Raw genomic sequence first — 23,080 nt, 5'->3', positions numbered from 1 at the left:
TGAACTCTGTTGAAGCAGTTATTTTGTTTAAGTCCTGTTGCAATTGAAAATCACCAGGTGGTATGCTTTCCTGCATCCACTCAAGCCATATCAGGACTGCTCTCCTGAAAAAGGATGCTGTGGATGTTGCCTTTATGGACCAGGCCACGGCCTGGTGTACCTTTTGTAGGGTCTGTTCCATTTTCTTATCCTCCCCTTTTAGACCATCCTAGAATACCCAGTTTCATTAGCCAGCACTGTAGCAGACGCGGAGGCTGTCCCTGGGCTGTCTATTGTAGGAATTGGAATTAGGTCTGCTATAAAACCTCTCATTCCCCCCTGGCGTGGGGAAAATGACTGGTCTGTCCAACTGACCTTCCATCACTTCTCTGAACAATTCAGGTGAAGGTATGGATTCACTTTCAACCTTAGCAAAGAGTCTATCATTGGGATCAGATGGTTCTAACTCAGTACCCTCTGTCCCTGTGATTCTCCCCAGACTGTTGCTATTTTAGCCTTCCCCAGCAGCATCTGAAACGGCTGGTGACGGAATAGGCCTGTGATCACTGGGGTCTCTGCTTCATTTGCCTCTTCATCTGAAATCCTCTCCTGATACAGAGGCCTCACTGTGCGTGTATGATCTACTGGAACTGTCTCTCTGGAAACCCAGTTCCTCCCTTATTTCTCCTGCCTGAGTAGGATGATGAGCATCCTGCCTCCTCTCATTATGTATCAGGCTGGGTCTGTTACCCTGACTCTCTCTGAAATCTGCCATCATTTCTCTCATCATGGCCCTCATTTCCTCTTTAAAGGTCTGTTCTCTGACAGTGGGAGTAAGGCTGCCTCTGTTGATAGCCTTCTTCTCTTGGGGGAGGGATCCTCATTGCATTCCTGAGAGCATTGTCTTTCTGATTCACACATTCCTTCTTCCACACAAAGAGCAGGCTGAAAAGACTGTTCTTCAGTGCCCTCTGGTGTTGCACTCTTTTCCTGGTGTTTCGCTGGCATTGGTCTGCCTGTCAGAGTGCGGGAATTTCCATTCTTCTCCGCCTCCTTTTCAGCCCTTGAGAAGCACTTCTCAATGGCCTTTTGTCTCCTTAACGCCTCTCTCTCTGTCTGCCTTGGACACCCTGCTGAGAGGCCTTTCTGAAGTTCTCCCAGCCTCTCTGTGCCCCTTTGTGCTTTGCTTTCTGATCGGGCTGGGGGATAGGGGAATCCCTGTTACTCTGGACCTGCCTCCGTTTCAGAAAATTCAGCCATATCATCTCCCTTTGCTCTTTTCATCAGCTTCACCCTCGCTGGGGTTCAGCAAAATGCGGTTGCTCTTTTTAACTGCTTACGAGTATGCTCAGCCTAGACTGAATATAGACTCTAGCTTCCCTTTCTCCTGAGTAGGGTTGTGTGGCTGTTTTGGGAACTCGCTCAGCCTTGATTGAGTTTGCTCCTATTAAAGGGAGTGCTGGAGACTTTGTGTGGCTCCTGGCTGTTTAAAAGCTCCCTTTGCCATTCTACAGCAGCCTGCTGATTCTCCCCACTTCCTCTTCGCCTTACGGCTATGGGATGGCCAAAGGTTTGTTAATTAGACCTCTTTCTCTGCTAGCCGATCAAGAGCCCGCTTGCTCTTACTGAGGCTGCTGCTGCTTGCCTTTTAAGCACCAAGCAGCTGTGTGGGGCTTTCCCAGCTTGGTACGAGATCCCAGCTCTTTCGTTTACTCACAGTTTGTTGACTTTCACTCTTTCTCTTTCCCTTTTTTCTCGAAGAATCCAAAGCGTTATCACTATGTTTTCTATCTTTCTTTCTGAGCACTCTCTCCTCGTGTCCTCTTTGCATGAAGACGGAGTCAAAAACTGGGCATGTGCAGTGGAATGGGGGCTGAACTAAACTTTGATTGACTCCATCTTTACGCAAGGAAGCAGGAGACAGCCCACGCTTTGGATTCTCCGACCCATACAACTGAGAAAATTCTGGCTTCTTATCAACTTCATGGGATTCTGATTAGGCATTTTTGCAAGCACAATTTGGGCAGAGAGATGTTAAATGGAGTAAGCAGTCTCTGTAGGACTTTAAAAGTGGCACTAGTATCTTGAACTATGCACAGAAGCAGACTGGCAACCAACAGTTCTTGCTGTATTTGCTGTTATATGAAAAAATCAAGTTGTTTATGTTAATACATGAACTGTTGCATTTTGCTATAATTAGAGCCTATAGGTATTTTCAAAGTGTGCCCTATAGTACATACTGCAGTATTCTATATATGAAGTAACATGAGGAGTGATAGCTGTAAGTTCTAGAAACAAGAACAACTAATTTACAAGCTAAAAAGTGAGCAAAGGCTCTTCTGGCCACAACTGCCACCTCCTGTTCGAACAGGAACCAGAGGTCCAGGAGGACCCTGAGATGACAAATCAGCTGCTTCTGGAGAAGCACAAGCCATCAAGAGCTTATATTGGTGTTACCCTAGAACCAATTAGTTTCTGAAATAGCAGGCATTCTGCTTTGCCTTGGTTGAGTTTCAGCCTCTTTTTCCCCATCCAGACTCTTAGTCACCACTGAGGCAAGACTCTCATTCATCTCCAAGTTGATTTGATATGAAGGTTTATACAGTAACTTGCATACTGACAATAATATACCTAGAAAAGGGGGAAAGGATTGAACCCTGACACATCCCATAACAAAGTGTTCTTGCAACTATTCCTATACATATCAGCTAAAGCCATGAACTAATGCCCACATCACAGCTAACACTCAGATGATCTAGAGCAGGAGGGTCAAGCTCAAGGCCTGTGGGCTGGATTTGACCCATGAGTGCTTAAATCTGGCCCGCGGGACTGGCCTGGAAACAGCAAAGGACTGGCCCACTGGAGCCTATTGCAGTCAAAATAGGGCATGGAGGGGCCTGCACAAGCCCCCCCATGCAGTTTTGGCCGGCAGTGTGCTGCAGGTGTCCATCACTTTTCCCCCCTTCATGAGAACTATAATATTGATCCAGACCTCGAAGAAATCCAGTTTGACACCCCTGATCTAGAGGGATACTATAGGATTATACTCCTACTATAAAGTATATATAATTATTACCAATGCTATTTCCCAGGCCTAAAACCTGACAGAAGAGAGTCCAGATAATCCATTTCTTTCTGAGTCATCTACAGATATCAAACAATCACCTTCTCCCAACCTCCCAAGAACAATGTGTGATAGCTGTTTACTGCAGGGTTAAATGTTAGCTTCTTAAGGAAAGGATGTACAACGCCTCTTTCAAAGACATCCCAGAAGGCATGTACCATTTCCCCTATCCTCTCTTTGGTAGCGTGCACAAGTCAAATGGGGTAGGATCAACTCATCTCATCCCAAACTGCCCAATTATACAGGATCAATATGAGCCACCGGGGTGCAGTGGTTAGGGTGCAGTAATGCAGGCTACTTTTGCTGCCTGCCTGCTGCCTGTAATTTTACAGTCCAAATCTCACCAGATTGACTCAGCCTTCCATTCTTTCGAAGTTGGTAAAATGAGGATCCAGATTGTTGGGGGCAATATGCTGATTCTGTAAATCACTTAGAGAGGGCTGTAAAGCACTGTAAAGCGGTATATAAGTCTAAGTGATATTGCTATTAATATGCTCAAACTTTCCCAGGAAATCTTGTAACACACAAGCTTCACTTCTCTGGACTCTGTCCAACTAGTCCGATTCCAAGTGAAAAAAGTGATTTTTATCTACAAAGAATTTTGTTAACATTGTCACAGTGTTTTTTCCCCTTCCCTTTTTCTGTAAAATAATTTGGTCATTGTATAAAGGGCTCTGGACAGCGATCTATAAATGCAATAAAATATTAAGTCCATACTTACTTTTCGAGTCTGCATCTTTTCTGTTCGTCTTCTAAATGCAACATAAGGATCATTTGTGCTGGACCCATCACGTTTCTCCTGTTTCACTGCTGAGATAAGAGAGGGGCCTCGGCAGTTTTTTCTCTTTTTAATCCAATATTCATATACTTCTCTAATCAATTCATCATCTTCCTTCAGGAGTAGTTTGGCTTCCTGCAGGCTGACCGGCTAAAGGTAAAATCCAAGTACGTCATTTTTATATATTTATATTATTAAAACAATTTCAAATTAGAAATAATACTATACCTGTTGACCACTTCCTTTTTCAAGTCGATCTATCATTTCTTCAAATTGCAAAGGAGAAATATCTATTTTTTTCTTCAGCTTATTCACAAAGGCCTCATCTTCTGAATCCAAATCGTAATCCGGTTGCTCAGCATCCAAACTAAAAGCTGAAAAGAGAAAAATATTTTAATGTGTTTTAATATTTTAAGTTTAATACAATATTTAAACTAGAAGAATTTAAAAATATGCACATATATTCTTGCCATCTTAAAATCTACTGATTATAAAATTATATTTCTTAACAAATCCTGAAAATATGAATTTAGGGTAGCTAATCCTATCTAGATAAGACAGAATGCAAATATGTTTGAAATATTATCAAATGAATAATTGTCAATATTTATAAGATAGCCTTCATTGGATAAATCAATTTTTCATTAAGAGCTATTTAAATATATTGTTTTCAGGATAAATAAGAATACTTGACAGATCTATTCCATTACCTGTAGTTCTTGCTCACTGACTGCTTTGTTCTAAGTTACAATGGTGCTGGAAAAATAATTTTACAACCAATGTCCTTTACAACCTTTTACACTGGCTATCATTCACATGATTGCCATAATAATGTTTTTTCCAATAGCCAACCTATTGTTATACTTATTTTCTCCCTGGGAAATGTGCCAGTGCCAGCAGCTGTGAGTGTGCCATGCAAACCATCCAGTATATTCACCACTGTGTGACTGCTTATTTTTTCATAATCCCTTTCTCTTCAAACTCTCCACTTTGGAGATGGGAATGGTACAGGCCAGAAAGATTGCCTACAGCAAGTTCTCAATTCCCTGCAGAATTGAGAAATCGGAGAGAAAAGGATTACAACAAAATACACAGGCACACAATGGGGAATACACAGAGGAAGAAATGTGCTAGTGCCAGCATCCACCTGCACACAATGCAAGCAGCCCAAGGTATTCCCCATATTGTTAAGATGGTATCATGGCCCTGATCCTGCAGTTCTTTAGGCAAGCACTTAAAATGTTGTTCTATTGATTTATTTACATCATTTGTTGTACTATATTCCATGTGAAAGAAAAAAATGTCAATTTGTAATCTGTGGGATATTAATTGACTAAATAAAATTTGAATTGTTTTCCATTGTATACAGGTAGTTCTCAACTTACAACAGTTCATTTAGTGACCATTCAAAGTTACAACATCGCTGAAAAAGCAACTTATGACTGTTTTTCACATTTATGACCATTGCAACATCCCTATGATCATGTGATCAAAATTCAAAAGCTTGACGACTGGTTCTAATTTATGATGTTTGCAGTGTCCTGAGGTCACATGATTCCCTTTTGCGACCTTCTGACAAACTAAGTCAACAGGGAAGCCGAATATACTTAACAACCAGATTACCAATTTACCAACTGCAGGGATTCACTTAACAACTGTAGCAAGGAAAGTTGTAAAATAGGGCAAAACTTACTTAACAATATTTCACTTAGCCATACAAATTTTGGGCTCAATTGTGGTTGTAAGTTGAGAAGTATCAGTAGTACCTCTCCAATTTCATTTTCTTTGACCAAATTAAAAAAACCAAAACTATCTGACATTAAAAGTTTGATGTAAGTTTGTTAGTGAGGTGAGTACACAAATTTTCAGTTTGTTCATGCTATCTCTGAACACATTACAAATTAGCTTAGCCTACATTTATAACTATATAGTACCATGACATTGTATACGATGTTAATTATATCAAAAAGTGTTATAAAGATAATCTGTACAGGCAGTCCCTGACTTATAAACACAATTGGGACTGGAATCTTAGTCACTGTGTGAAGCGATAATAAAGTATGACACCCTCATGGCTCTCCCAATTGGTTGTTAAATGACCACACGAGTTGTTAAGTTGACAGAGTGAAAGTGTTGCCTTCCAAAGGAGAACAGGTAGCTCCTTTCCATGCACAGAAGAGAATTCCTGCATCAGGCAGAAACAAACCTCTGATCTTTGACATCCAAGCTTATTCCTGCAGCTTGCTGCTGATATTCCCTTGCCCAACATGCAAGGAGGGGAATTTCTTGGAGGGACTACAAGAATGGGGCTCAGATCTTTGGGATCAGACCTCCATTTCCGCAGCCCTTTGGAAGACTTTTTCTTCCCTCCATGAGCTGAAGGGAACTCATGTACTGGTTTGGAGAAACAAGATGAGATTGCGAATATCCCTGCTTTGTTTCTCCTGCCCAAGGATTCCCGCTCCTATTAAATGGAGGGGAGAGGAAATCTTTGGCAGGTGACAGCATCTTGCAATCTTCCCTGCCAGCTTCCCCACTGTCTTCCGTAAAAGGTGGAACAGACTGCAAATAGTGACTACATGATCATGGGGCACTTGTCATCTAATCTTAAATGTTAACAGGTTGTCAAAAATTCAGATTGTGGTCATGTAACTCTGTGAGGAACACAGTGTAACATTTTTTTGACAGCTAGAAATGCTTTCTAGAATGTAAAATATGCTTTCCAAGCCATTCTAAGTTTGAAGGGTTTTTAAATGATTGGTTGTAAGTTGAGGACAACCTGTGCTTCATTCTTTAAACATTATCATATTTTATTATATAAGAAAGCACACACATAACAAAAATTTAATTATTTTGAACTCGATATTTTTGAGCAACAAATTTATTTAGTAAATCCAATTATTTACTTACATGACCCTAGCCCTAATCTTTTTTTACATCCAAAGGAGATTGTGAGTCTACAAAACTATTTTTATTTTAAAAAAACCAATCAAATTAATTTTAAATATTCAGTATAAATATATACTCACGCTGTATGTGAATAAGCTGCTTTGGCATTTTAAATTCTCCAGGGTATATTGATTCATAATAGGCAATATTACTTTCTGCTTCTGGGACTGGTATAACCATATTATCCCGTTTCTCTCCATATACTTGCTGTGCTGAAATAGCCCGCTGGAGATGATGTTCCTACAGTTCATTAACAAAAAACGACAGATGAAATACATACTCTGTATGTGAATGTGTGTGTGTCTAAATAATGTTAATGTGGAAACAGAACAACTGAATTAATATTAACTTGTTTCAGCCAGGTATCCTTGTCTATATATATTGAACTTTGTGTAGGTTCTTAGCCTCTGCTGGACTTATTATGGCATTTTAATTGATTTTCATTCTTGGTAAAAGTAAGCCAAAATCATAAACATATAACTGAAAAATCTGTCAAAAGATTTCAGAATGCATTTGTTATTTTTGCCTATGATGATAGTTGTTTGAAATATATTTAGAGACAATAAAAATAAAATGAAACAAATTAAGCACTGATTGTTACTTGTTCCTAAGGTCTTTTAATAAAATAATGTGAATTAAATAAGTAGTTCTAGTAATCACGCATGCAGAGCACCAACTAAGCTGAGTAATTCAGCTTAATCAGAAATCTATGCACTTTCTCAGGTCATTAAAAAAAAAAACTTTCTACCCCCTAAAGGAAATCTGCTGTTCTCTTTTAATTATATGAAATTACAAGCTATCATATTCACCATTTTTAAGGATAAAACTATCCCTTAATGAAATGAGAGGATATATGCTTAATGCTGATCACCCTTTCCTATATCATGTAATTAAGATAGTTACAATTGTTACAGCAGCTTGTTCACATGCTTTAAACTATGCAAAGTCCAATCACATTTTCAGTAATCAACAAAGTATTAATCCCAACAGATTAAAATACAGTATCATTCCAATACTGTTTAGGAATGGAATCTAATGTTACTGCTAAACTAACAATATTTTCCAAATAGTCTAAATGCAACTAACTAGGCAAGAGGAAAGAGGAGATATTATTCACCAAACTACAAGGACTGAACCAACTCTGCATCCTTACTACTATTTTCTGAACCATTTGCAATATGTCAGAAAGATCAGCAAGACCCTCTTATGGACCCATACACATTTTAATAATTCATATTAATTGTTATTTTGGACCAAAACAAATATGGTAAATATTGAGCACCAATCAATCTAAAAATAATTTTCTGAATAATCTCAAATGTGTTAAAGTATGGGCATCAAACTCGCGAAATCATGCTGCCATCTTGTGATGTATCGTGACATTTTTCCCCTTTGGGAAGCTGAGGTGGGCATAGCCTCCATGTGATGCATCCAGCCTGTGGGCTGCCGGTTTGACACCCCTGTGTTAAAGGCATAAGGCTATCAGTTTTTTAACTTCTATATTTTGATTCCTTTTCTCGGGTTCTTTTTTTATTCTATCTTCTACTGGTTCCAGGTATTTAACAGACCGCTAAAAATTCTTGCCTATCATCACGTTAGTGATTCCTGTGTGACAACTGCACTTCAACCTGTTCCAGGCATTTCAGTTTATGGAGTATCGAAGAAACAATTGCCATGCACTATCAGAATGTTTCCAAACATTAAAATTTCAAGTGTTTACAATTATTAAAGTGCTAAAAGATTTATATGTTAGCATATTTATAAATTTTATTTATTTATATAGCATATTTATACAATCTCTGAGTAGCCTACAGTATGACAAGTTAATCACCATTATAACAAACCAAAAGACAATCAGAGATAAATGAAATAAAAGCAGAAAAATAGAAATTAGGATTTTAAAATAATTTTAAAGTTCTTCTGATCAGCCAAATTTGGTTTTTGTGTTGTTGTTTTTTGCTTACTTCAGAAACAGAAAACCACATTTAATGAACTACTATCCTCAAAATGATCTTGATATTGAATAAAAAGCAAACATGTCTATTTCATATAAATAAAATACAAAGATCTCTTTTTTCTCTCTGTGTGTACCTTCAAGTCAGTATTGACTCTTGAAGAGTGCCTGGACAAATTCCTGGAATTTTCTTGACAAGATTTCAGAATTGGTTTGCCTCTACTTCTTTCCTAGAGCTGACAGAGAATTCCTGGGCCAAAATCACCTAGCAGTCTGTGTCTAGTGACTAGTGAAGTCTAGTCTAGTGAAGAGAGGAATCATGGTTGCCTGATACCTTGACCTTTATAACAAACTGGCTATTTCTTTTCTCACTGCTAATAAGTAGTAAAATAGTAAAAATAATCAAAAATTTTATACTAGAGAGAACAATGCACAAATACAGGTAGTCCTTGACTTAAAAGACTACAATTGAGCCCCAATTTTTCACTGCTAAGCAATACAGTTAACTGAATTTTGCCTCATTTTATGATCTTTTTTGCCATAGTATTAAGTCAATTACTTCAGTTAAATCAGTAACATGATTGTTAAGTGAATCTGGCTTTCCCTTTGACTTTGCTTTTCAGAAAGTCACAAAAGGTGATCACATGACCCCAGGACACTGCAACGGTCAAAAATACATGCTGGTTGCCAAACATCTGAATTTTGATCATGTGAGTGCATGGATGCTGCAACAGTTGTTAAAAATGGTCACTTTTTCAGTGCCATTGTAACTCTGAATGGTCACTAGACAAATGACTGTAAGTCAAAGGCTACCTGTACAGATATAGGATTGCTCACAGAGTGGTAGATAAAAAGATTTTTTTTTTGCCCCACTACACTTTATAGATAATATTTTTATATTCTGCACCAAGCATATGTGGACTTAAAGGGTGATTACTATATTTCTGTATGCACAATAATAGAATAACAGAATTGGAAAGAACTTTGGAGGTCTTTTAGTCCATCATTTCCAACCTTTTTGGCTTTGTGGATCTGTGGGTGAGAGAGATGGTTCCATGCAAGCGGCGAGTGAGCACACGCAGCTCTGTTTGTGCAAGTGATGGGCACTTGCCTGCTGCTTCCCCAGCCCAGTTCAGAATAGGCTCTGGTCCTGTACTGGGTCACAGCTCGGTGTTAGGGACCCCTGTTCTAGTCCAACCCATTGAGACAAATGGTTCTCCAATTTCTTCCTTAAAACCTCCAGTGTTGAGCACCCATGGCTTCTGGAGGCAAGTCGTTCTACTGATTAAACGTTCTGCCAGGAAATTTCTCCTTAGTGCTATGTTGCTACTATCCTCAATTACTTTCCATCCATTGCTTCTTGTCCTGCCTCCAGGCATTTTGGAGAATAGATTGACCCTTTCTACTGAAATATTAGAACAGTGCTATTATATCACACTAGTCCTTCTTTTGATTAAACAAGACATATCCAACTCCTGCAATTGTTCTTTGAATGTTTAACCTCCAGTCCCCTAATCATTTTTGTTGCTCTTCTCTGCTTTTTTCTAGAATCTCAACATCAATTTTATGCCATGGCAGCCAAAATTGGATGCAGTATTCCAAGTGTGGCCCTATCAAGGCATTATAAAAATGGTATTAACACCTCACGTGATCTTGATTCTATCCTTCTGTTTATGCAGCCTAGAACTGTGTTGGCTTTTTTGGCACACTGCCAGCTCATATTTAAGTGATTGTCTTACTAGGACTCCAAGATACCTCTTGCAGTTACCACTATTGAGCCAGGTACCATCTATTCTATACCTGTGCAGTTGGTTTTTCTTGCCTAAATGTAGAAGCCTTACTTTTCTCACCACTGAATTTCATTTTGTTAGGTAGGGCCCAGTATAACTATAAAACTGAGTAGATAAATATGAGTCCAGGAAGATGGATACAATTTACAGAGCAGCACGTAGAAAATCAAGCCTTCCAGAACAGGCATTTTAGAAATACAAAAACACTATGGTATAGGAACCCTCTTGTATCTCCTCTTCACATATGCTGGCGGAACAGTAAAAAAAAAAAGAATGTTTATGAAAATTTATATAAAAAGTAGCTTGTTAAGGATTGAGTAGGCACAATCCATTATAGAATTTCACCAGCAAAACAAGTTGAAAAGTAGTATAGGTAGTTACTTGCTTACTGATAGAAATTAGGAATGGGAAATCCATCATTAAATGGCACTGTTCTAAGGCATAATACCACACAACCCCCGTCAACTTACTACAGCAGTTCTAGTTGCTGCTGTTACTGTGAACCCCTCATAATTTCCATTTGCTTCCTAGTTGTTTCTCCATTGACTTTGATAGTTGGAAGCTGGCAGTGAAGGTTGCAAATGACAATCATATGATTGTGAGATGCTGCAACTCTCATAAATGCAAGCTGGTCACCAAGCACCCAAACAGCAGTAATGGGATTGCAGACGACAACTACAAGTACCTGTCAGAAAGATCCCCCATTCAGCAGTAATAACTTTGATCACTAAATGAGTGGATGTTAAATTAGGACTGATATACTGATTATCAGTCCTGTAAAGAGTCCACAGAAATTAATCTCTAAGAAATTTCTTTACAATTGTCTTGATACCGGTACACATATTCTTCAGGTATCAAATGTTATTTCAAATACTAACAAAAGGATTGAGCTCATCCCTGCAATCTACTATCAGGCATATAAAGCAGTAACGTCATCCACACTTCTCTCACAAGAACAGTAGGAATATTGGGGAAGAGCAAGTAATTTTTATAAATTTATTTTATATTGTTTCCAGATTAATCCTTGACTTGCAAGCACTATTGGGAATGAGACTTGCATCATTAAATGAGTCATGCCCAATTTTGACACCCCCTTTTTTGCTAGTCTTTTAAGCTAACCACACAATTGTTAAGTGTATATGATTTCCTTCACTGAATTTGCAAATGATGCTCAAATGATGCCTGGATGGTACAATGATCAGATCATAAATACATGCCATTGTCAAGCACCTCAATACTGATCATGCTGCAGTGTTGTAAGGTTGAGGACCAGTTGTAACTCACTTTTACTCTGAATGGTTTTAAATTGAGGACCAGTAATTAAATTTGTCCATTCTTCATATTCCTCCTCTATATAACATACGGGCAACTACTTTCCCTTTAAAAGTATTAAAGGGATAATTGCTGTAGCTGCTGAAGGGATAATTTCTATAACATTAATTCAAGAATAAACATTGTTATTGTTAATGATTATAAAATATAAAACTATGAATTTTTTTCTGCATAAATAAGACCTACAATGTAGTCTATCTTCCATACAAGTCCTAAAATAAGATGAGAACTCAAATGCATAATTATGCATATTCATTGATTTATTGAGGAAAATGATCTAAAACTACATATTGTGTGTAAAAGTATATAACTTTAGGTTTCAGTAACTGGGGATTGGGCATCAATCATTGCAACTAAACACTTTCAATAATTGTTGATCAGTACTGTACACTGGCTTGGAAGGATTCTAGCCATTCTTCTACAGAACACTGAGATCTTGGTGGGCTCCCTTGCATGAAGTATCTGCTTCAGGTCTTTCCATAACCTTTCTATAGGATTATGGTCAGGACTTTGACTTAGTCACTCCAAAACAGTAATTATCTTCTATTTTAACATTTTCTGGTCATTGTCTTGCTGCATGATCTACTTTCTTTCCGTGAATTTCAATTCATAGGCAGATACCTCAACACCTTCTTGTAGAATTTGCTGGTATAATTCAGAATTCCTATCAATGATGGCAAACCCAAATCCAAAAGCAGTGTAGCAGGTCCAAATCACAACATTGTCACTGTTATTTCAAAACTCTTTAAAAATAATTTTACAATCTTTTACAGCCTCCAAAACATTAACAACTGTTTTCTGGAGGCAAGTTTTCCCATGCCTGATAATCATCCTTTTGATTAAAAAATGTAAGTTATAATCCCAAAAGTTTACATGCTTTCCCCACACACAAATTAAGTAGCTTTGAGCATTTTTCTCAATAAACCAATGAACGTATTTTTGACTCACTTGCTTAATTGGGTTGTCTGTATCTGAGTTTACGACTTGCATAGAAAACAAACTAAATTTTAAGGCCATATTTATTCAGAAATATTAAATATTAAAAAGCTGGCAGGAAAGGTTTAAAGTTTCTCTGATAAGTTCCAACTGTCTGCCTTCCTGTCACTGCACCATATCCTCCTTTTCTGGATCTCCATACACACACACACCCATCTATCTACCCACAAGTGCTCTCCTTCCTCAGCCTTCTTGTGCTCACATATCTGCTGCATCTTCCTTCCCTAACCTCATGTTCGCATGCACTGTGTTGACCTTCTCTGCAAGTGTGCTGCACTTCCCTGACTTGTGCATAACCAGTACCAACACCAGCACCATCATGTTTCTTACTCCTGTTTAAGGAACCACATCTTGGATTATAAGTCAGGACTCCTGATTACCACTGCTAAGCAATGCTGCCATGTGACATTGCTCTTTATCATAGCATTGCTTAGTGATGGCAATCCTAGTCCCAATTATTAACTTGAGGATTACCGGTACTTGTAAGATAATCTTCCTTACACATCATCATTCCCATCATTCCAGGAAAGATTTAAAAACTTCTGGTGGCAAGGAAGAAGTACTCAATTGGTCAGATAAGTCATTCTGTGTGATCTCTTTGACTAAATATGAATATTTAGATAGAAGAGAGTATTTGTACTTCAGTGTCAAATAGGGGGTTTGGTGCTCTCTGAGCATGACTGTTTTCTTGCAGACATTTCATTATCAAATTAGGTATCATCAGCGCTATGATTTCAGACAATTAAATCTTAATCTGATACTCATTTTGATGTTTATCATACCTGTCACATTTTTGAATATAAGTAGTCGTCGACTTATAATCATCTGTTTAGTGACTGTTCGAAGTTACAAAGAGACTGAAAAAAGCGATTTGTGACCATTTTTTGCACTTTTGATGGTTGCAGCATCCCCATGAGCACATGATCAAAATGTGGATGCTTGGTAAATGGTCCTATTTATGACCATTTGTGACCATTATGACAGTATCCTGGAGTCATTTGATTACCTTTTAAGAGTTTCTGGGAGGCAAAACCAAGGGCAAAGCCAGATTCACTTAACAACTGTGTTACAATGGTATTGTGGTATTCAACTAGTTCAAAATTTGTTGAATTTGATACTCAATGAATTTTGACACAAAAATGTTGTCCTGGTATGCATCATTTTGGGGGTACTCAACATGCTGCGATAGGAAGAAAACCATGTAAAATGAACAGGAAGTTGGCTGCAGAAAACGGACACGAAGTTGGTCGTGCCAGGAACGTTGCTGCAAAAGGAAGCAGGGGACAGCCGCAGAGGGCAGACCGAAAGGCAACCATGCTGGAACATCTCTGACATAGGGAAAGGAACAAACATGAAGTCCTTCCCAGCCGAAACAAAAGGTCATGTGATATGGAGGTTTGTTTGGTACTTGTTTTTAGTACTTGTTGCACCTCACACAATTAATCATGAATATTGAGGTACCACTGTACTAACTTAACAAATGAGGTGATTCACATAACTGTAGCAAGAAAGGCCATAAAATGCAGTAAAACTCATTTAACAATTGTCTCGCTTAGCAACCGAAGTTTTGGCTCAATTGTGACTGAAAGTCAAGGACTACCTACACATTTTAAAATTACTGGCTCAAAAACCAAATTAATTGTATTTAATTGGGAAAATGGAGTGAATGATTATTATAAATGGTAAGAAGAATTGCAGATAGAATGATGATACTCTTGCTTAAAACTTGTAAAGATGGAAAAATTGATAAAGAGAAATATTGTGATGTACAAATGCTGGTAAAAGTGTAATGAATAGTGTATAGTTTACGGGTAGATCTTGCATATTGAATGCTTTGTGCAATGACAATTTGAAATAACAGTGATAAAAAAATATTTTTGCAATGAACATACTATTTCTCAAACAATCTCTGTGAAATGTTTGCTATTACAGTCAGTTAGCATGAGTCATTCAATGCATGACTCTTTTCTCTCTTCTGCCAGGCAGAATGAGGTATGCAATGGGAAATATATTGGTGGTTAGCCTAGTGCATTTGTGGCTTCCAGATTTAAGCAGTATAAATAAATGGCACCAGATCTTCCTTTCCATGTATATTGCCCATTGTGTGCCTCTTTACTCACAAACATTAATTCCAGTCTTAATTATCCCAGCCATGGGGTGAGAATTTCAAGGCAGCGGAGTGAGAAAAATTGAAATAAAATCATAAGCCCAATCATAATCATACAATTTTTCATTTAGTGACTGTATTATCTAGTGACAGAATTTCCAGTTCCAATTGTGGTTGCTAAATAAAGATTACCTCTTTTGGGATGTTTATCAAAAGGACCTAAAAGAGTACATTTACCTAGTAAATTCTTGGAAGTAAGAAATGGATATGTCAAAAGAAGATGTGGCCAGGAGAACCTTAAGACACAACAACTGTTTCCTCTTCGCTACTCACTTGGATTGGTGCAGTGCACCATGGATTGCTTTGAAGATTATTTGGAAGCTACAATTTATACCGAATACAGCAGCCCATTTGTTATCTGGCATATATCAATAAAAGCTTTTTACTTGGTCCTTTAGACTCTGCATTGACTCATCATCTTTTAAATACAATTCAAAGCACTAGTAGTCTATTTGTTCTCCTATACACATGGCGCAACATAGGAGAACAAACACATCAGGACTAGATTCAGCAGTCCATCTACATTGAAGACACAGGCCATTCTTTTAAAGAACAAAGTCCATATTGGACAGAGACGATCACTGGTTTGAAAGAGGGGTTAAGAGGCCATCTATGTCAAAATTGAAGCCCCCCTCTCAACAGAGGGGGAGGGATAGGACATCATCTATCTCCAATCTACAACACAGTCCTTTCAGCATTTCCAAGAATGCTCCACACCCATTTGCATTGCTCAGGTGACTCTGATAACACAGATAAACCTCCAAATGGCTTCAATGACTCTCTAAAAGAATGCAAATGATCAGTTGTCTACAAGGAGTATAAATCCTTCCATTCCCCACTATCCAATTAGAGCTGAAGAAGCTTCTTAGATGAGAACGGAAATGTCTTTAAAGAAAAACCAGAAAGTCTGGTTGCCTCTTGAAAAAGCACCTTTGGGATAGAACTGAGTGATCAATATAAATGATGTTAGAATAAAATCAGAATTCAAAAACAATTATATGAAGTATGACTGCATAGCAAAAAGAATGAGATGAATCCATACATCTCCATAGATGAATGGAGATGTAATCATAAAAAGTGAGACTGAAAAATTTAACAAAAGACAATGTATGAAGTGGTTTAAAGATGTGAGAGAAGCAAGAATGGTTTGCAAAGACAGAAAAAGAATAGCTCCATTTATTTACACATCCATTTATTTACACATCTATTTTCTTTAATTTATTTTGCTCTCTCTATTCTTCTTTTGCACCGAGCATTGCAAAAGTCAATAGTGATGGTTTTCTGTAACAAAGTCACAAACCATGGCATACAACCCACAATAGCTGGATTAAGTCAACATGCCAAACGTTGCACGAGGAGCAAACTCAGTCACTGTAATAAACTAATTCTTCCTATTTATTGTTATGACTCATTTTGTTATAAAACATTTTACAAAATGCTACCTTTATTACAAAATTAACTGTTACTATTTAAAGTATCCACATTTGATTGAAACAGCAACAGAAGTTTTTTATTGTCTGTAACTATTAACACATACCTCAAATTGTTACATGAAATGGTAAGATCAATCCACAAACAAGGGGCTAAATGTCAAATCTGCACACAGAAGGAAGAAATTTATTGTCTGATGTTCATTGGCCTCCATTTATTTATTTATTGGGTTTATATGTCGTCAACTCTGTACAACAAAATTAAAACATCCATGGTATAATATAGTATGTAAGTAATAAACATGCATGGTTAAATATAAAACAATATCAAATAACAGATATTAAAATGTTCACAGTAAGAAAAACTCCAACCCCCCAATTATAATTATCAGTATATGAATCACACATGATATAGAAGAGAACTGCATGACTATTAATCAACCAGCAAGATGACATCAATTGTCAAAGGGCTTTCAAAACAATCCAGTTTTTAATGTTTCTCAGAAAACTCATTATGAGAGTGGGAAGTTTATGCCTGATCCACAATATTGAAGCCATTACATAAAAAAAGAAACAATTGTTGTTGAAGCCTCCAAATCTCACAAAATGCATGATTCTCAAGACTTTTGTTTTTCTTGAGATGTATATATAAGTGCATTGGAAAATAGAATTCTGGAGATAACACAGGGCAAAATAATAAAGGCTTTATAGGAGCACTCTGAAACCTATTGATAGTCAATACAGGGATTTAAGGACAGGTGCATCTCTTTGGTAGTTATCACCTTGTAGTAGATGGGTTGTCATGTTTTCTATCAATTGCAGGCAGTTTTCAGAGTGATGGAACTCATTTAGTCCAGAAGATATTCTGTCAGTGAACAAGGGATGCATACTAGGTTTTTGAGATACATGTAATGGATACTTTATTTTGTTGATGTTAGCCTTTGTTGTGACTCTATCATACTATCCTGAAGTGGTAACACCAACCTCAAAAAGAGCAGCAGTCTACCAAATGTTGAAAAACCTTTCACGGATCAGTGAATTTTCTAATTATCACTCATTGCTTCATTTATGCTGCTGCTCTTACAAGTGATCAATTCTGAACCATTTTCAATCTTTTTTTCTCTAACTTTTCTCTTAGAGAAAAAAAAAAAACAGCCATAGTCACCCTGGTTGATTAACATCCTGTAGGAAACTGAATGATTCACTTAACTTGATCTCTCAGTAGCTCTTGATCAAATGATCATTCTAAGATGTTGGTGTACTATGTTACAGTAATTTTTGCTTGTAGTGACAGGCCTCAGACAATGTTACTGGATAACAGGGCCAAGGTAGTCAGATGCTGCAAGCCATTCTCTTTATGAAACTGATTCAGGCAGTTATCAGAATTTTCATGACCGGATATCATCAATAATATGTTGATATATTCATTTATTTGTAACATCTAACTTGAGAGACTATACGTGTCCAAAAGCAATGACTGAATGCAGTGATTGGATAGGGCAGGGGTCCCCAACCCCCAGGCCACTAGTGGGCTTTCAGTCTTTCGGAACTAGGCTATGGAAGTGGTGGGTGAGTGCCTATGTGCATCCTCACTTGTGCAAGCAGCGTGCGAGTGCTCCATTTGCATGAACAGTGGGCCTATGTGCCTGCCATTCATGGAGTTGTGCATGCGCTTGCAGGCCGCTCGTGCAGAACCATCCCCTCTCCCCTACCCACAGGCCCACAAAGTAGGAAAGGTTGGTGAACCCTTATATAGCGGACTTAAATTCTGAATCTTGGGAACAGAGATTCTTGTTGGTTAGTGCTTTCTGATTTGCCTGTTCTACATGGGTTGCATTGTATCAGAATGAACAGAGATGTAAAGTTGGAGCTAGAATCATCAATGTCATTGAAAACCTAAGTGACCCCTTGGTCAGAAATACCAATTACCAATCTTAGTGATCATATCTTATCTTGGATAGAAATAATCTAGCTAATTTTTCATAAATACTCAACATATTTTGATTATTAGAGCACTCTGTGATACTTGATCAGTTATAGTTCTTAAAAATCTGGTGGCTAAGTTTTTCGTGGACTGTTTACACTTGCACTTATTGTTTTCACTGCTAAAGCTACTGTAATGATTGCCAATTTGCTAATGAATGAAATTCAACATTGTTGTTAAATATATAAAATTCTAAGTATTTTTATGCCAGTATATCTGCATATCTTTGAATAACTGATTTCTTTACAGTTACAATTCTGTTTGATCATTACAAAAAAAAGACATAGTCTATTTGGATTGGACACTGTTATATTAATCTTGTCAAGCAAATCATGGTTTAACGTGTGAAACCAATCATTATTGTCACATAGAAAAAAGCTTCAATTTAACATATCATTGGGGAAACTGGTTCATTATTTTTTTGCTTACTCTGTCTAGCTTTCAAAAAGAAGAATTAGATGGAAGCACTTAAGGAAGAGATGTAAGGAATTAAAATTAAAACACTAATGCAATTGGAAAAAAATTCTGCACCACAAAAAAGAATAATTGAGCTATGTGTTCCATATCCAAGAAGCCTCATTTATTCACAAGGCTATTCTGCATATTCAAATTCTGAATATTATATTCATAACTCTCTCCATTCTATAATGTAATACTAGTATAGGAAAATTGGACTATTGCTGAAACTGACAGCAAATTTTGCAAATAAACAGCATCAAGAATAGCCCTATTATTCTATTGGCAATTGAGAACATCTTATATCATGTTTCTCACAAAATAAGGCTGGACCTTATTTTTTTCTGAGCACCGAAAAAACGGCTAGGCCTTCTTTCACTTAATTTCCTTCCCTCACGCACACCCTCACCTAGAGCGTCACGCACACTCACCTCGCCAAGACACCGCTTCTATTGGCTGATAGAAGCGCCCTGAGGGCAGAGTCACCAGTTGCTTCTATCGGCTGATAGAAGCAGCCTTGTGGAGTGCCTTGCGGGCAGCCATGCCTCACCACAAGGCCGCTTCTAAGCCTCATGGCGAGGCATGGCTACGCATCGGGTTCCCAACTGCAAACTCAATCGCGTACGTATACCGTTGTCAGAGTAAATATCAGACCATCTCAAGATTTCCGCTGTATTTCTGCTTCCCGAGCCAGCTGCTCTTCTTCCTCCCCTCAGATAGCCCTATTTCCTCCACCCCCGATTTCCCACTGCAACCACTTGGACGGAATGGGTCACAGGAGGGTCGCTAAAGAAGCTGATTCCACCTATCACCTGCAATGGGCAGTTCCGGGCCCCTCCACTTAGGCTGCCAACTAAGGGAACTCACAGTTTACTCAATTGCTCAACTGGTTTCAAAGGGAGGTCAGGGGGATCTTTGTGCCCCTTGCCATCCACTAGCGTTTTCCAGGGGGAAGGTATGCTTCGAGGGGGAACATGGAGATTGCTGTCCGTAAACTGCGAGCTAAACAGCCCGCCTTTCTTTCGAGGTTTTGCTTGCAGCCTGACCACTGACAGGTGGTGGAGTCTGGCTTCAGCTCTCCCTTGAGTGCTTGGTGGGATATTTTGGCATCTCTTTTTCAGACAGTACAAGGACGAGGGTAATCCACAAATATAGTTTTGGCTTCTGCACAGACATTGTGGTCTGTGGCGTGATTTGCGCAAATACAGTACCTATCTCACCCTGTTCCTATAGTTTCCCCCTAGAATAAGACGATACACATCTTTTTTTACAATAACAAAAATCCACTAAAAAACAATGGGTGAAATAATTGCAGTGTGTTTTGGACTGGCAGCATTAGCCACTCTTTTTTTAAGTTATTTGAATGTTCTGGAATGGGAGATTTAAGAGATGTGTACCATCTTATTCTAGGGGGAAACTATAGGAACGGGGTGAGGTAGGTACTGTATTTGCACAAACCACGCCACAGACCACAATGTCTATGCAGAAGCCAAAAAACTATATTTGTGGATTACCCTCGTCCTTGTACTGTCTGAAAAAGAGACGCCAAAATACCCCACCAAGCACTCAAGGGAGAGTTGAAGCCGGACTCCACCACCTGTCAGTGGTTGGGCTGCAAGCAAAACCTCGAAAAGAAGGCAGGAGAAAGGCAGTTTTATGGTCAGCAATCTCCGCATTCCCCCTCGAAGCATACCTTCCCCCTGGAATACGCTAGTGGATGGCAAGGGGCACAAAGATCCCCCCGACCTCCCTTTGAAACCAGTTGAGCAATTGAGTAAACTGCGTGTTCCCTTAGTTGGCAGCCTAAGTGGAGGGGCCCGGAACTGCCCATTGCAAGTGATAGGTGGAATCAGCTTCTTTAGCGACCCTCCTGTGACCCATTCTGTCCAAGTGGTTGCAGTGGGAAATCGGGGGTGGGGGAAATAGGGCTATCTGAGGGGACGAAGAAAAGCGGCTGGCTCGGGAAGCAGAAATGCAGCAGGAATCTTGAGATCATCTGATATTTACTCTGACAACGGTATGTGTACGTGATTGAGTTTGCAGTTGGAACCCGATGCGGAGCCATGCCTCACCATGAGGCTGCTTCTATCGGTTGATAGAAGTGGCTGGTGACTCTGCCCTCGGTCGCTTCTATCGGCCAACAGAAGCGGCCTAGTGGTGAGGTGTGGCTGCCTGCGGAGTGCTCGTTAGGAGTGCCCCACGTGCAGCCGCACCTCACCATGAGGCCACTTTTATTGGCCAATGAAAGTGGCTGGTGACTCTGCCCTCGGGGAGCTTCTATCAGCCAACAGAAGCAGCCTCAGGGCGAGGCAATTCTGCCCACAGGATGCTTCTATTGGCCGATAGAAGTGAGTCTGCCCGTGGGGTGCTCTAGCAGAGGCTACCTGCGGGGGACTCCTAAAGGCAAGTTTCCCCCTGCCCTTCCCCCCATTTCTCTTCATCTCGTATAGTTCAAGCGATGTGAGAAATGGTGGGGAATGCATGGTTTAAATAGGCCTGAATTTTTGGGGAGGGGCTTAATTTCATCTTATACCTAGAAAACATGCTGGGCCTTCCTGTTGGGGGGGACGTATTGTTGAAAAAACACGGTACTATTTATCTGAATTAGACATGTCATCACGACTAAAACCTTAGTAATTTCATTCTTTGCAGCAATCCTCTTTATGCTCAAGCACAAATGTATTCACTTATAAATGCTATAAACAAAATGAGAATAATCTAATAAAATGATTATTAAGTCTTAAGAAGTGAATATGAAGCTGCATATGTATTGACCAATATATTAACCCTGGATACACTTTCTATACAAAGCAGAAAAACTACTGAATTTCATGTACTCCCTACCGCAGTAAATGTAGGTGAGATGGGTATCTGGCAATATGTAGACCTATACATTATAACATACTGTAAATACAGTACTATAGAATATTAATAACTGGATCTATACAGGAAACATGTGGCAATAAGTTAACAAAGCAAGCAAAGATATAAAGAAATCTAGCCAGGCTATGGTTAAATGGGGTTCACGTATACAGGTCATGTTAGCACATAAGCCCAGGATAGTAATCCTATCCAAAATTACTATGCACAAGTAGCATGCTAATAGACAAAGCCTGATCACAAATTAAATCAATCTGGTGAAGAGAATATACTATGAAATTTAAATTCAAGATCTTGATTTGTTTTTGTCAAACATAGGTTTTCTCAAACAATAAAGACACCAAACAGTGGTTAGACTATCTACTGTAAATAACCAAAAAACCTGAAAGATACATGCAGGACAGGACAATAACGATTCCTCCAATTGTAGTTGAAAGAATGTGTGAGACTTGGGGATGTAGTTCAGAATCTGGTATATTTTTTGCTATTACAGTTATACGTTGATTATGTAAAACAAAGATCTTCAAACTTGGCAAGTTTAAAACTTGTGGATTTCAACTCCCAGAATTCCTGAGTGAACATGACTGGATGACGAATTCTGGAGTTGAAGTCCACAAGTCTTAAAGCTGTCAAGTTTGAAGGTCTCTGATGTAAAAGGAGATGGTCTTGACCATGATGAACGAATTATTTGTGGATGTATTTGGATTTACTGTTGCATTCATTAAGTACATGGCAAATTATTGAAACCTGTCTTTGTCAAAGCTCTATTATTATTATTATTATTATTATTATTATTATTATTATTATTATTATTATTTCTTCTTCTTCTTCTTCTTCTTCTTCTTCTTCTTCTTCTTCTTCTTCTTCTTCTTCTTCTTCTTCTTCTTCTTCTTCCTCCTCCTCCTCCTCCTCCTCCTCCTCCTCCTCCTCGCCTATAACCTTATCTTAAGAAAAGCACTCAAACTGCAAACTTATTTCTTCTAAGTTGGCTAAGAACAAATATTCTTGAAAATAAATATGGCACTATATGTTTATGCTTCACAATGTATCAGTTTTCCCACTTTTAATTAAAATTAAAATGAGTATAAGTAAGGTGCCTGGTGAGCTACTACTTCCAGTGATAACTATCTGAAAATTTTATTCCTTTCCCATTTTCAAATTTCTCTCCCAAAGTAGCTTGGCCAAGATTACTATGTTCTTGTCTGTGGACTTGTCTCTTGTGGACATTATTACAATAATATGTTGATGGCTCCTAAAAGTT

The 23,080-nt window shown here is 38.5% G+C and overlaps 1 protein-coding gene across 5 annotated transcripts in view; it reads right to left on the bottom strand.

The window, feature by feature from the left end:
- The window catches only part of EPC1 (enhancer of polycomb 1), a 58,615-nt gene that overhangs the window by 20,111 nt on the left and 15,424 nt on the right, over positions 1 to 23,080 (bottom strand). For 2 of the 5 annotated variants that reach the window (XM_087917693.1, XM_026710090.2), the window contains 3 exons: positions 6,911 to 7,070; positions 4,110 to 4,255; positions 3,825 to 4,031 (listed from right to left, as the gene is read on the bottom strand). In XM_087917693.1, the coding sequence (XP_087773819.1) occupies positions 3,825 to 4,031; positions 4,110 to 4,255; positions 6,911 to 7,010 (453 nt within the window). In that variant the 5' untranslated portion in view covers positions 7,011 to 7,070. Of the gene's footprint in view, positions 1 to 3,824; positions 4,032 to 4,109; positions 4,256 to 6,910; positions 7,071 to 16,606; positions 16,748 to 23,080 lie in introns of all 5 variants that reach the window. The other 3 variants (XM_087917692.1, XM_026710094.2, XM_087917694.1) reach the window with 2 other exon arrangements.

This window comes from Pseudonaja textilis, chromosome Z, assembly GCF_049901715.1.
Source record: "Pseudonaja textilis isolate UNSWEBS1 chromosome Z, rPseTex1.2, whole genome shotgun sequence".
NCBI classification, from domain to species: domain Eukaryota; kingdom Metazoa; phylum Chordata; class Lepidosauria; order Squamata; family Elapidae; genus Pseudonaja; species Pseudonaja textilis.
This window is presented reverse-complemented; position numbering and strand designations above follow the sequence as displayed.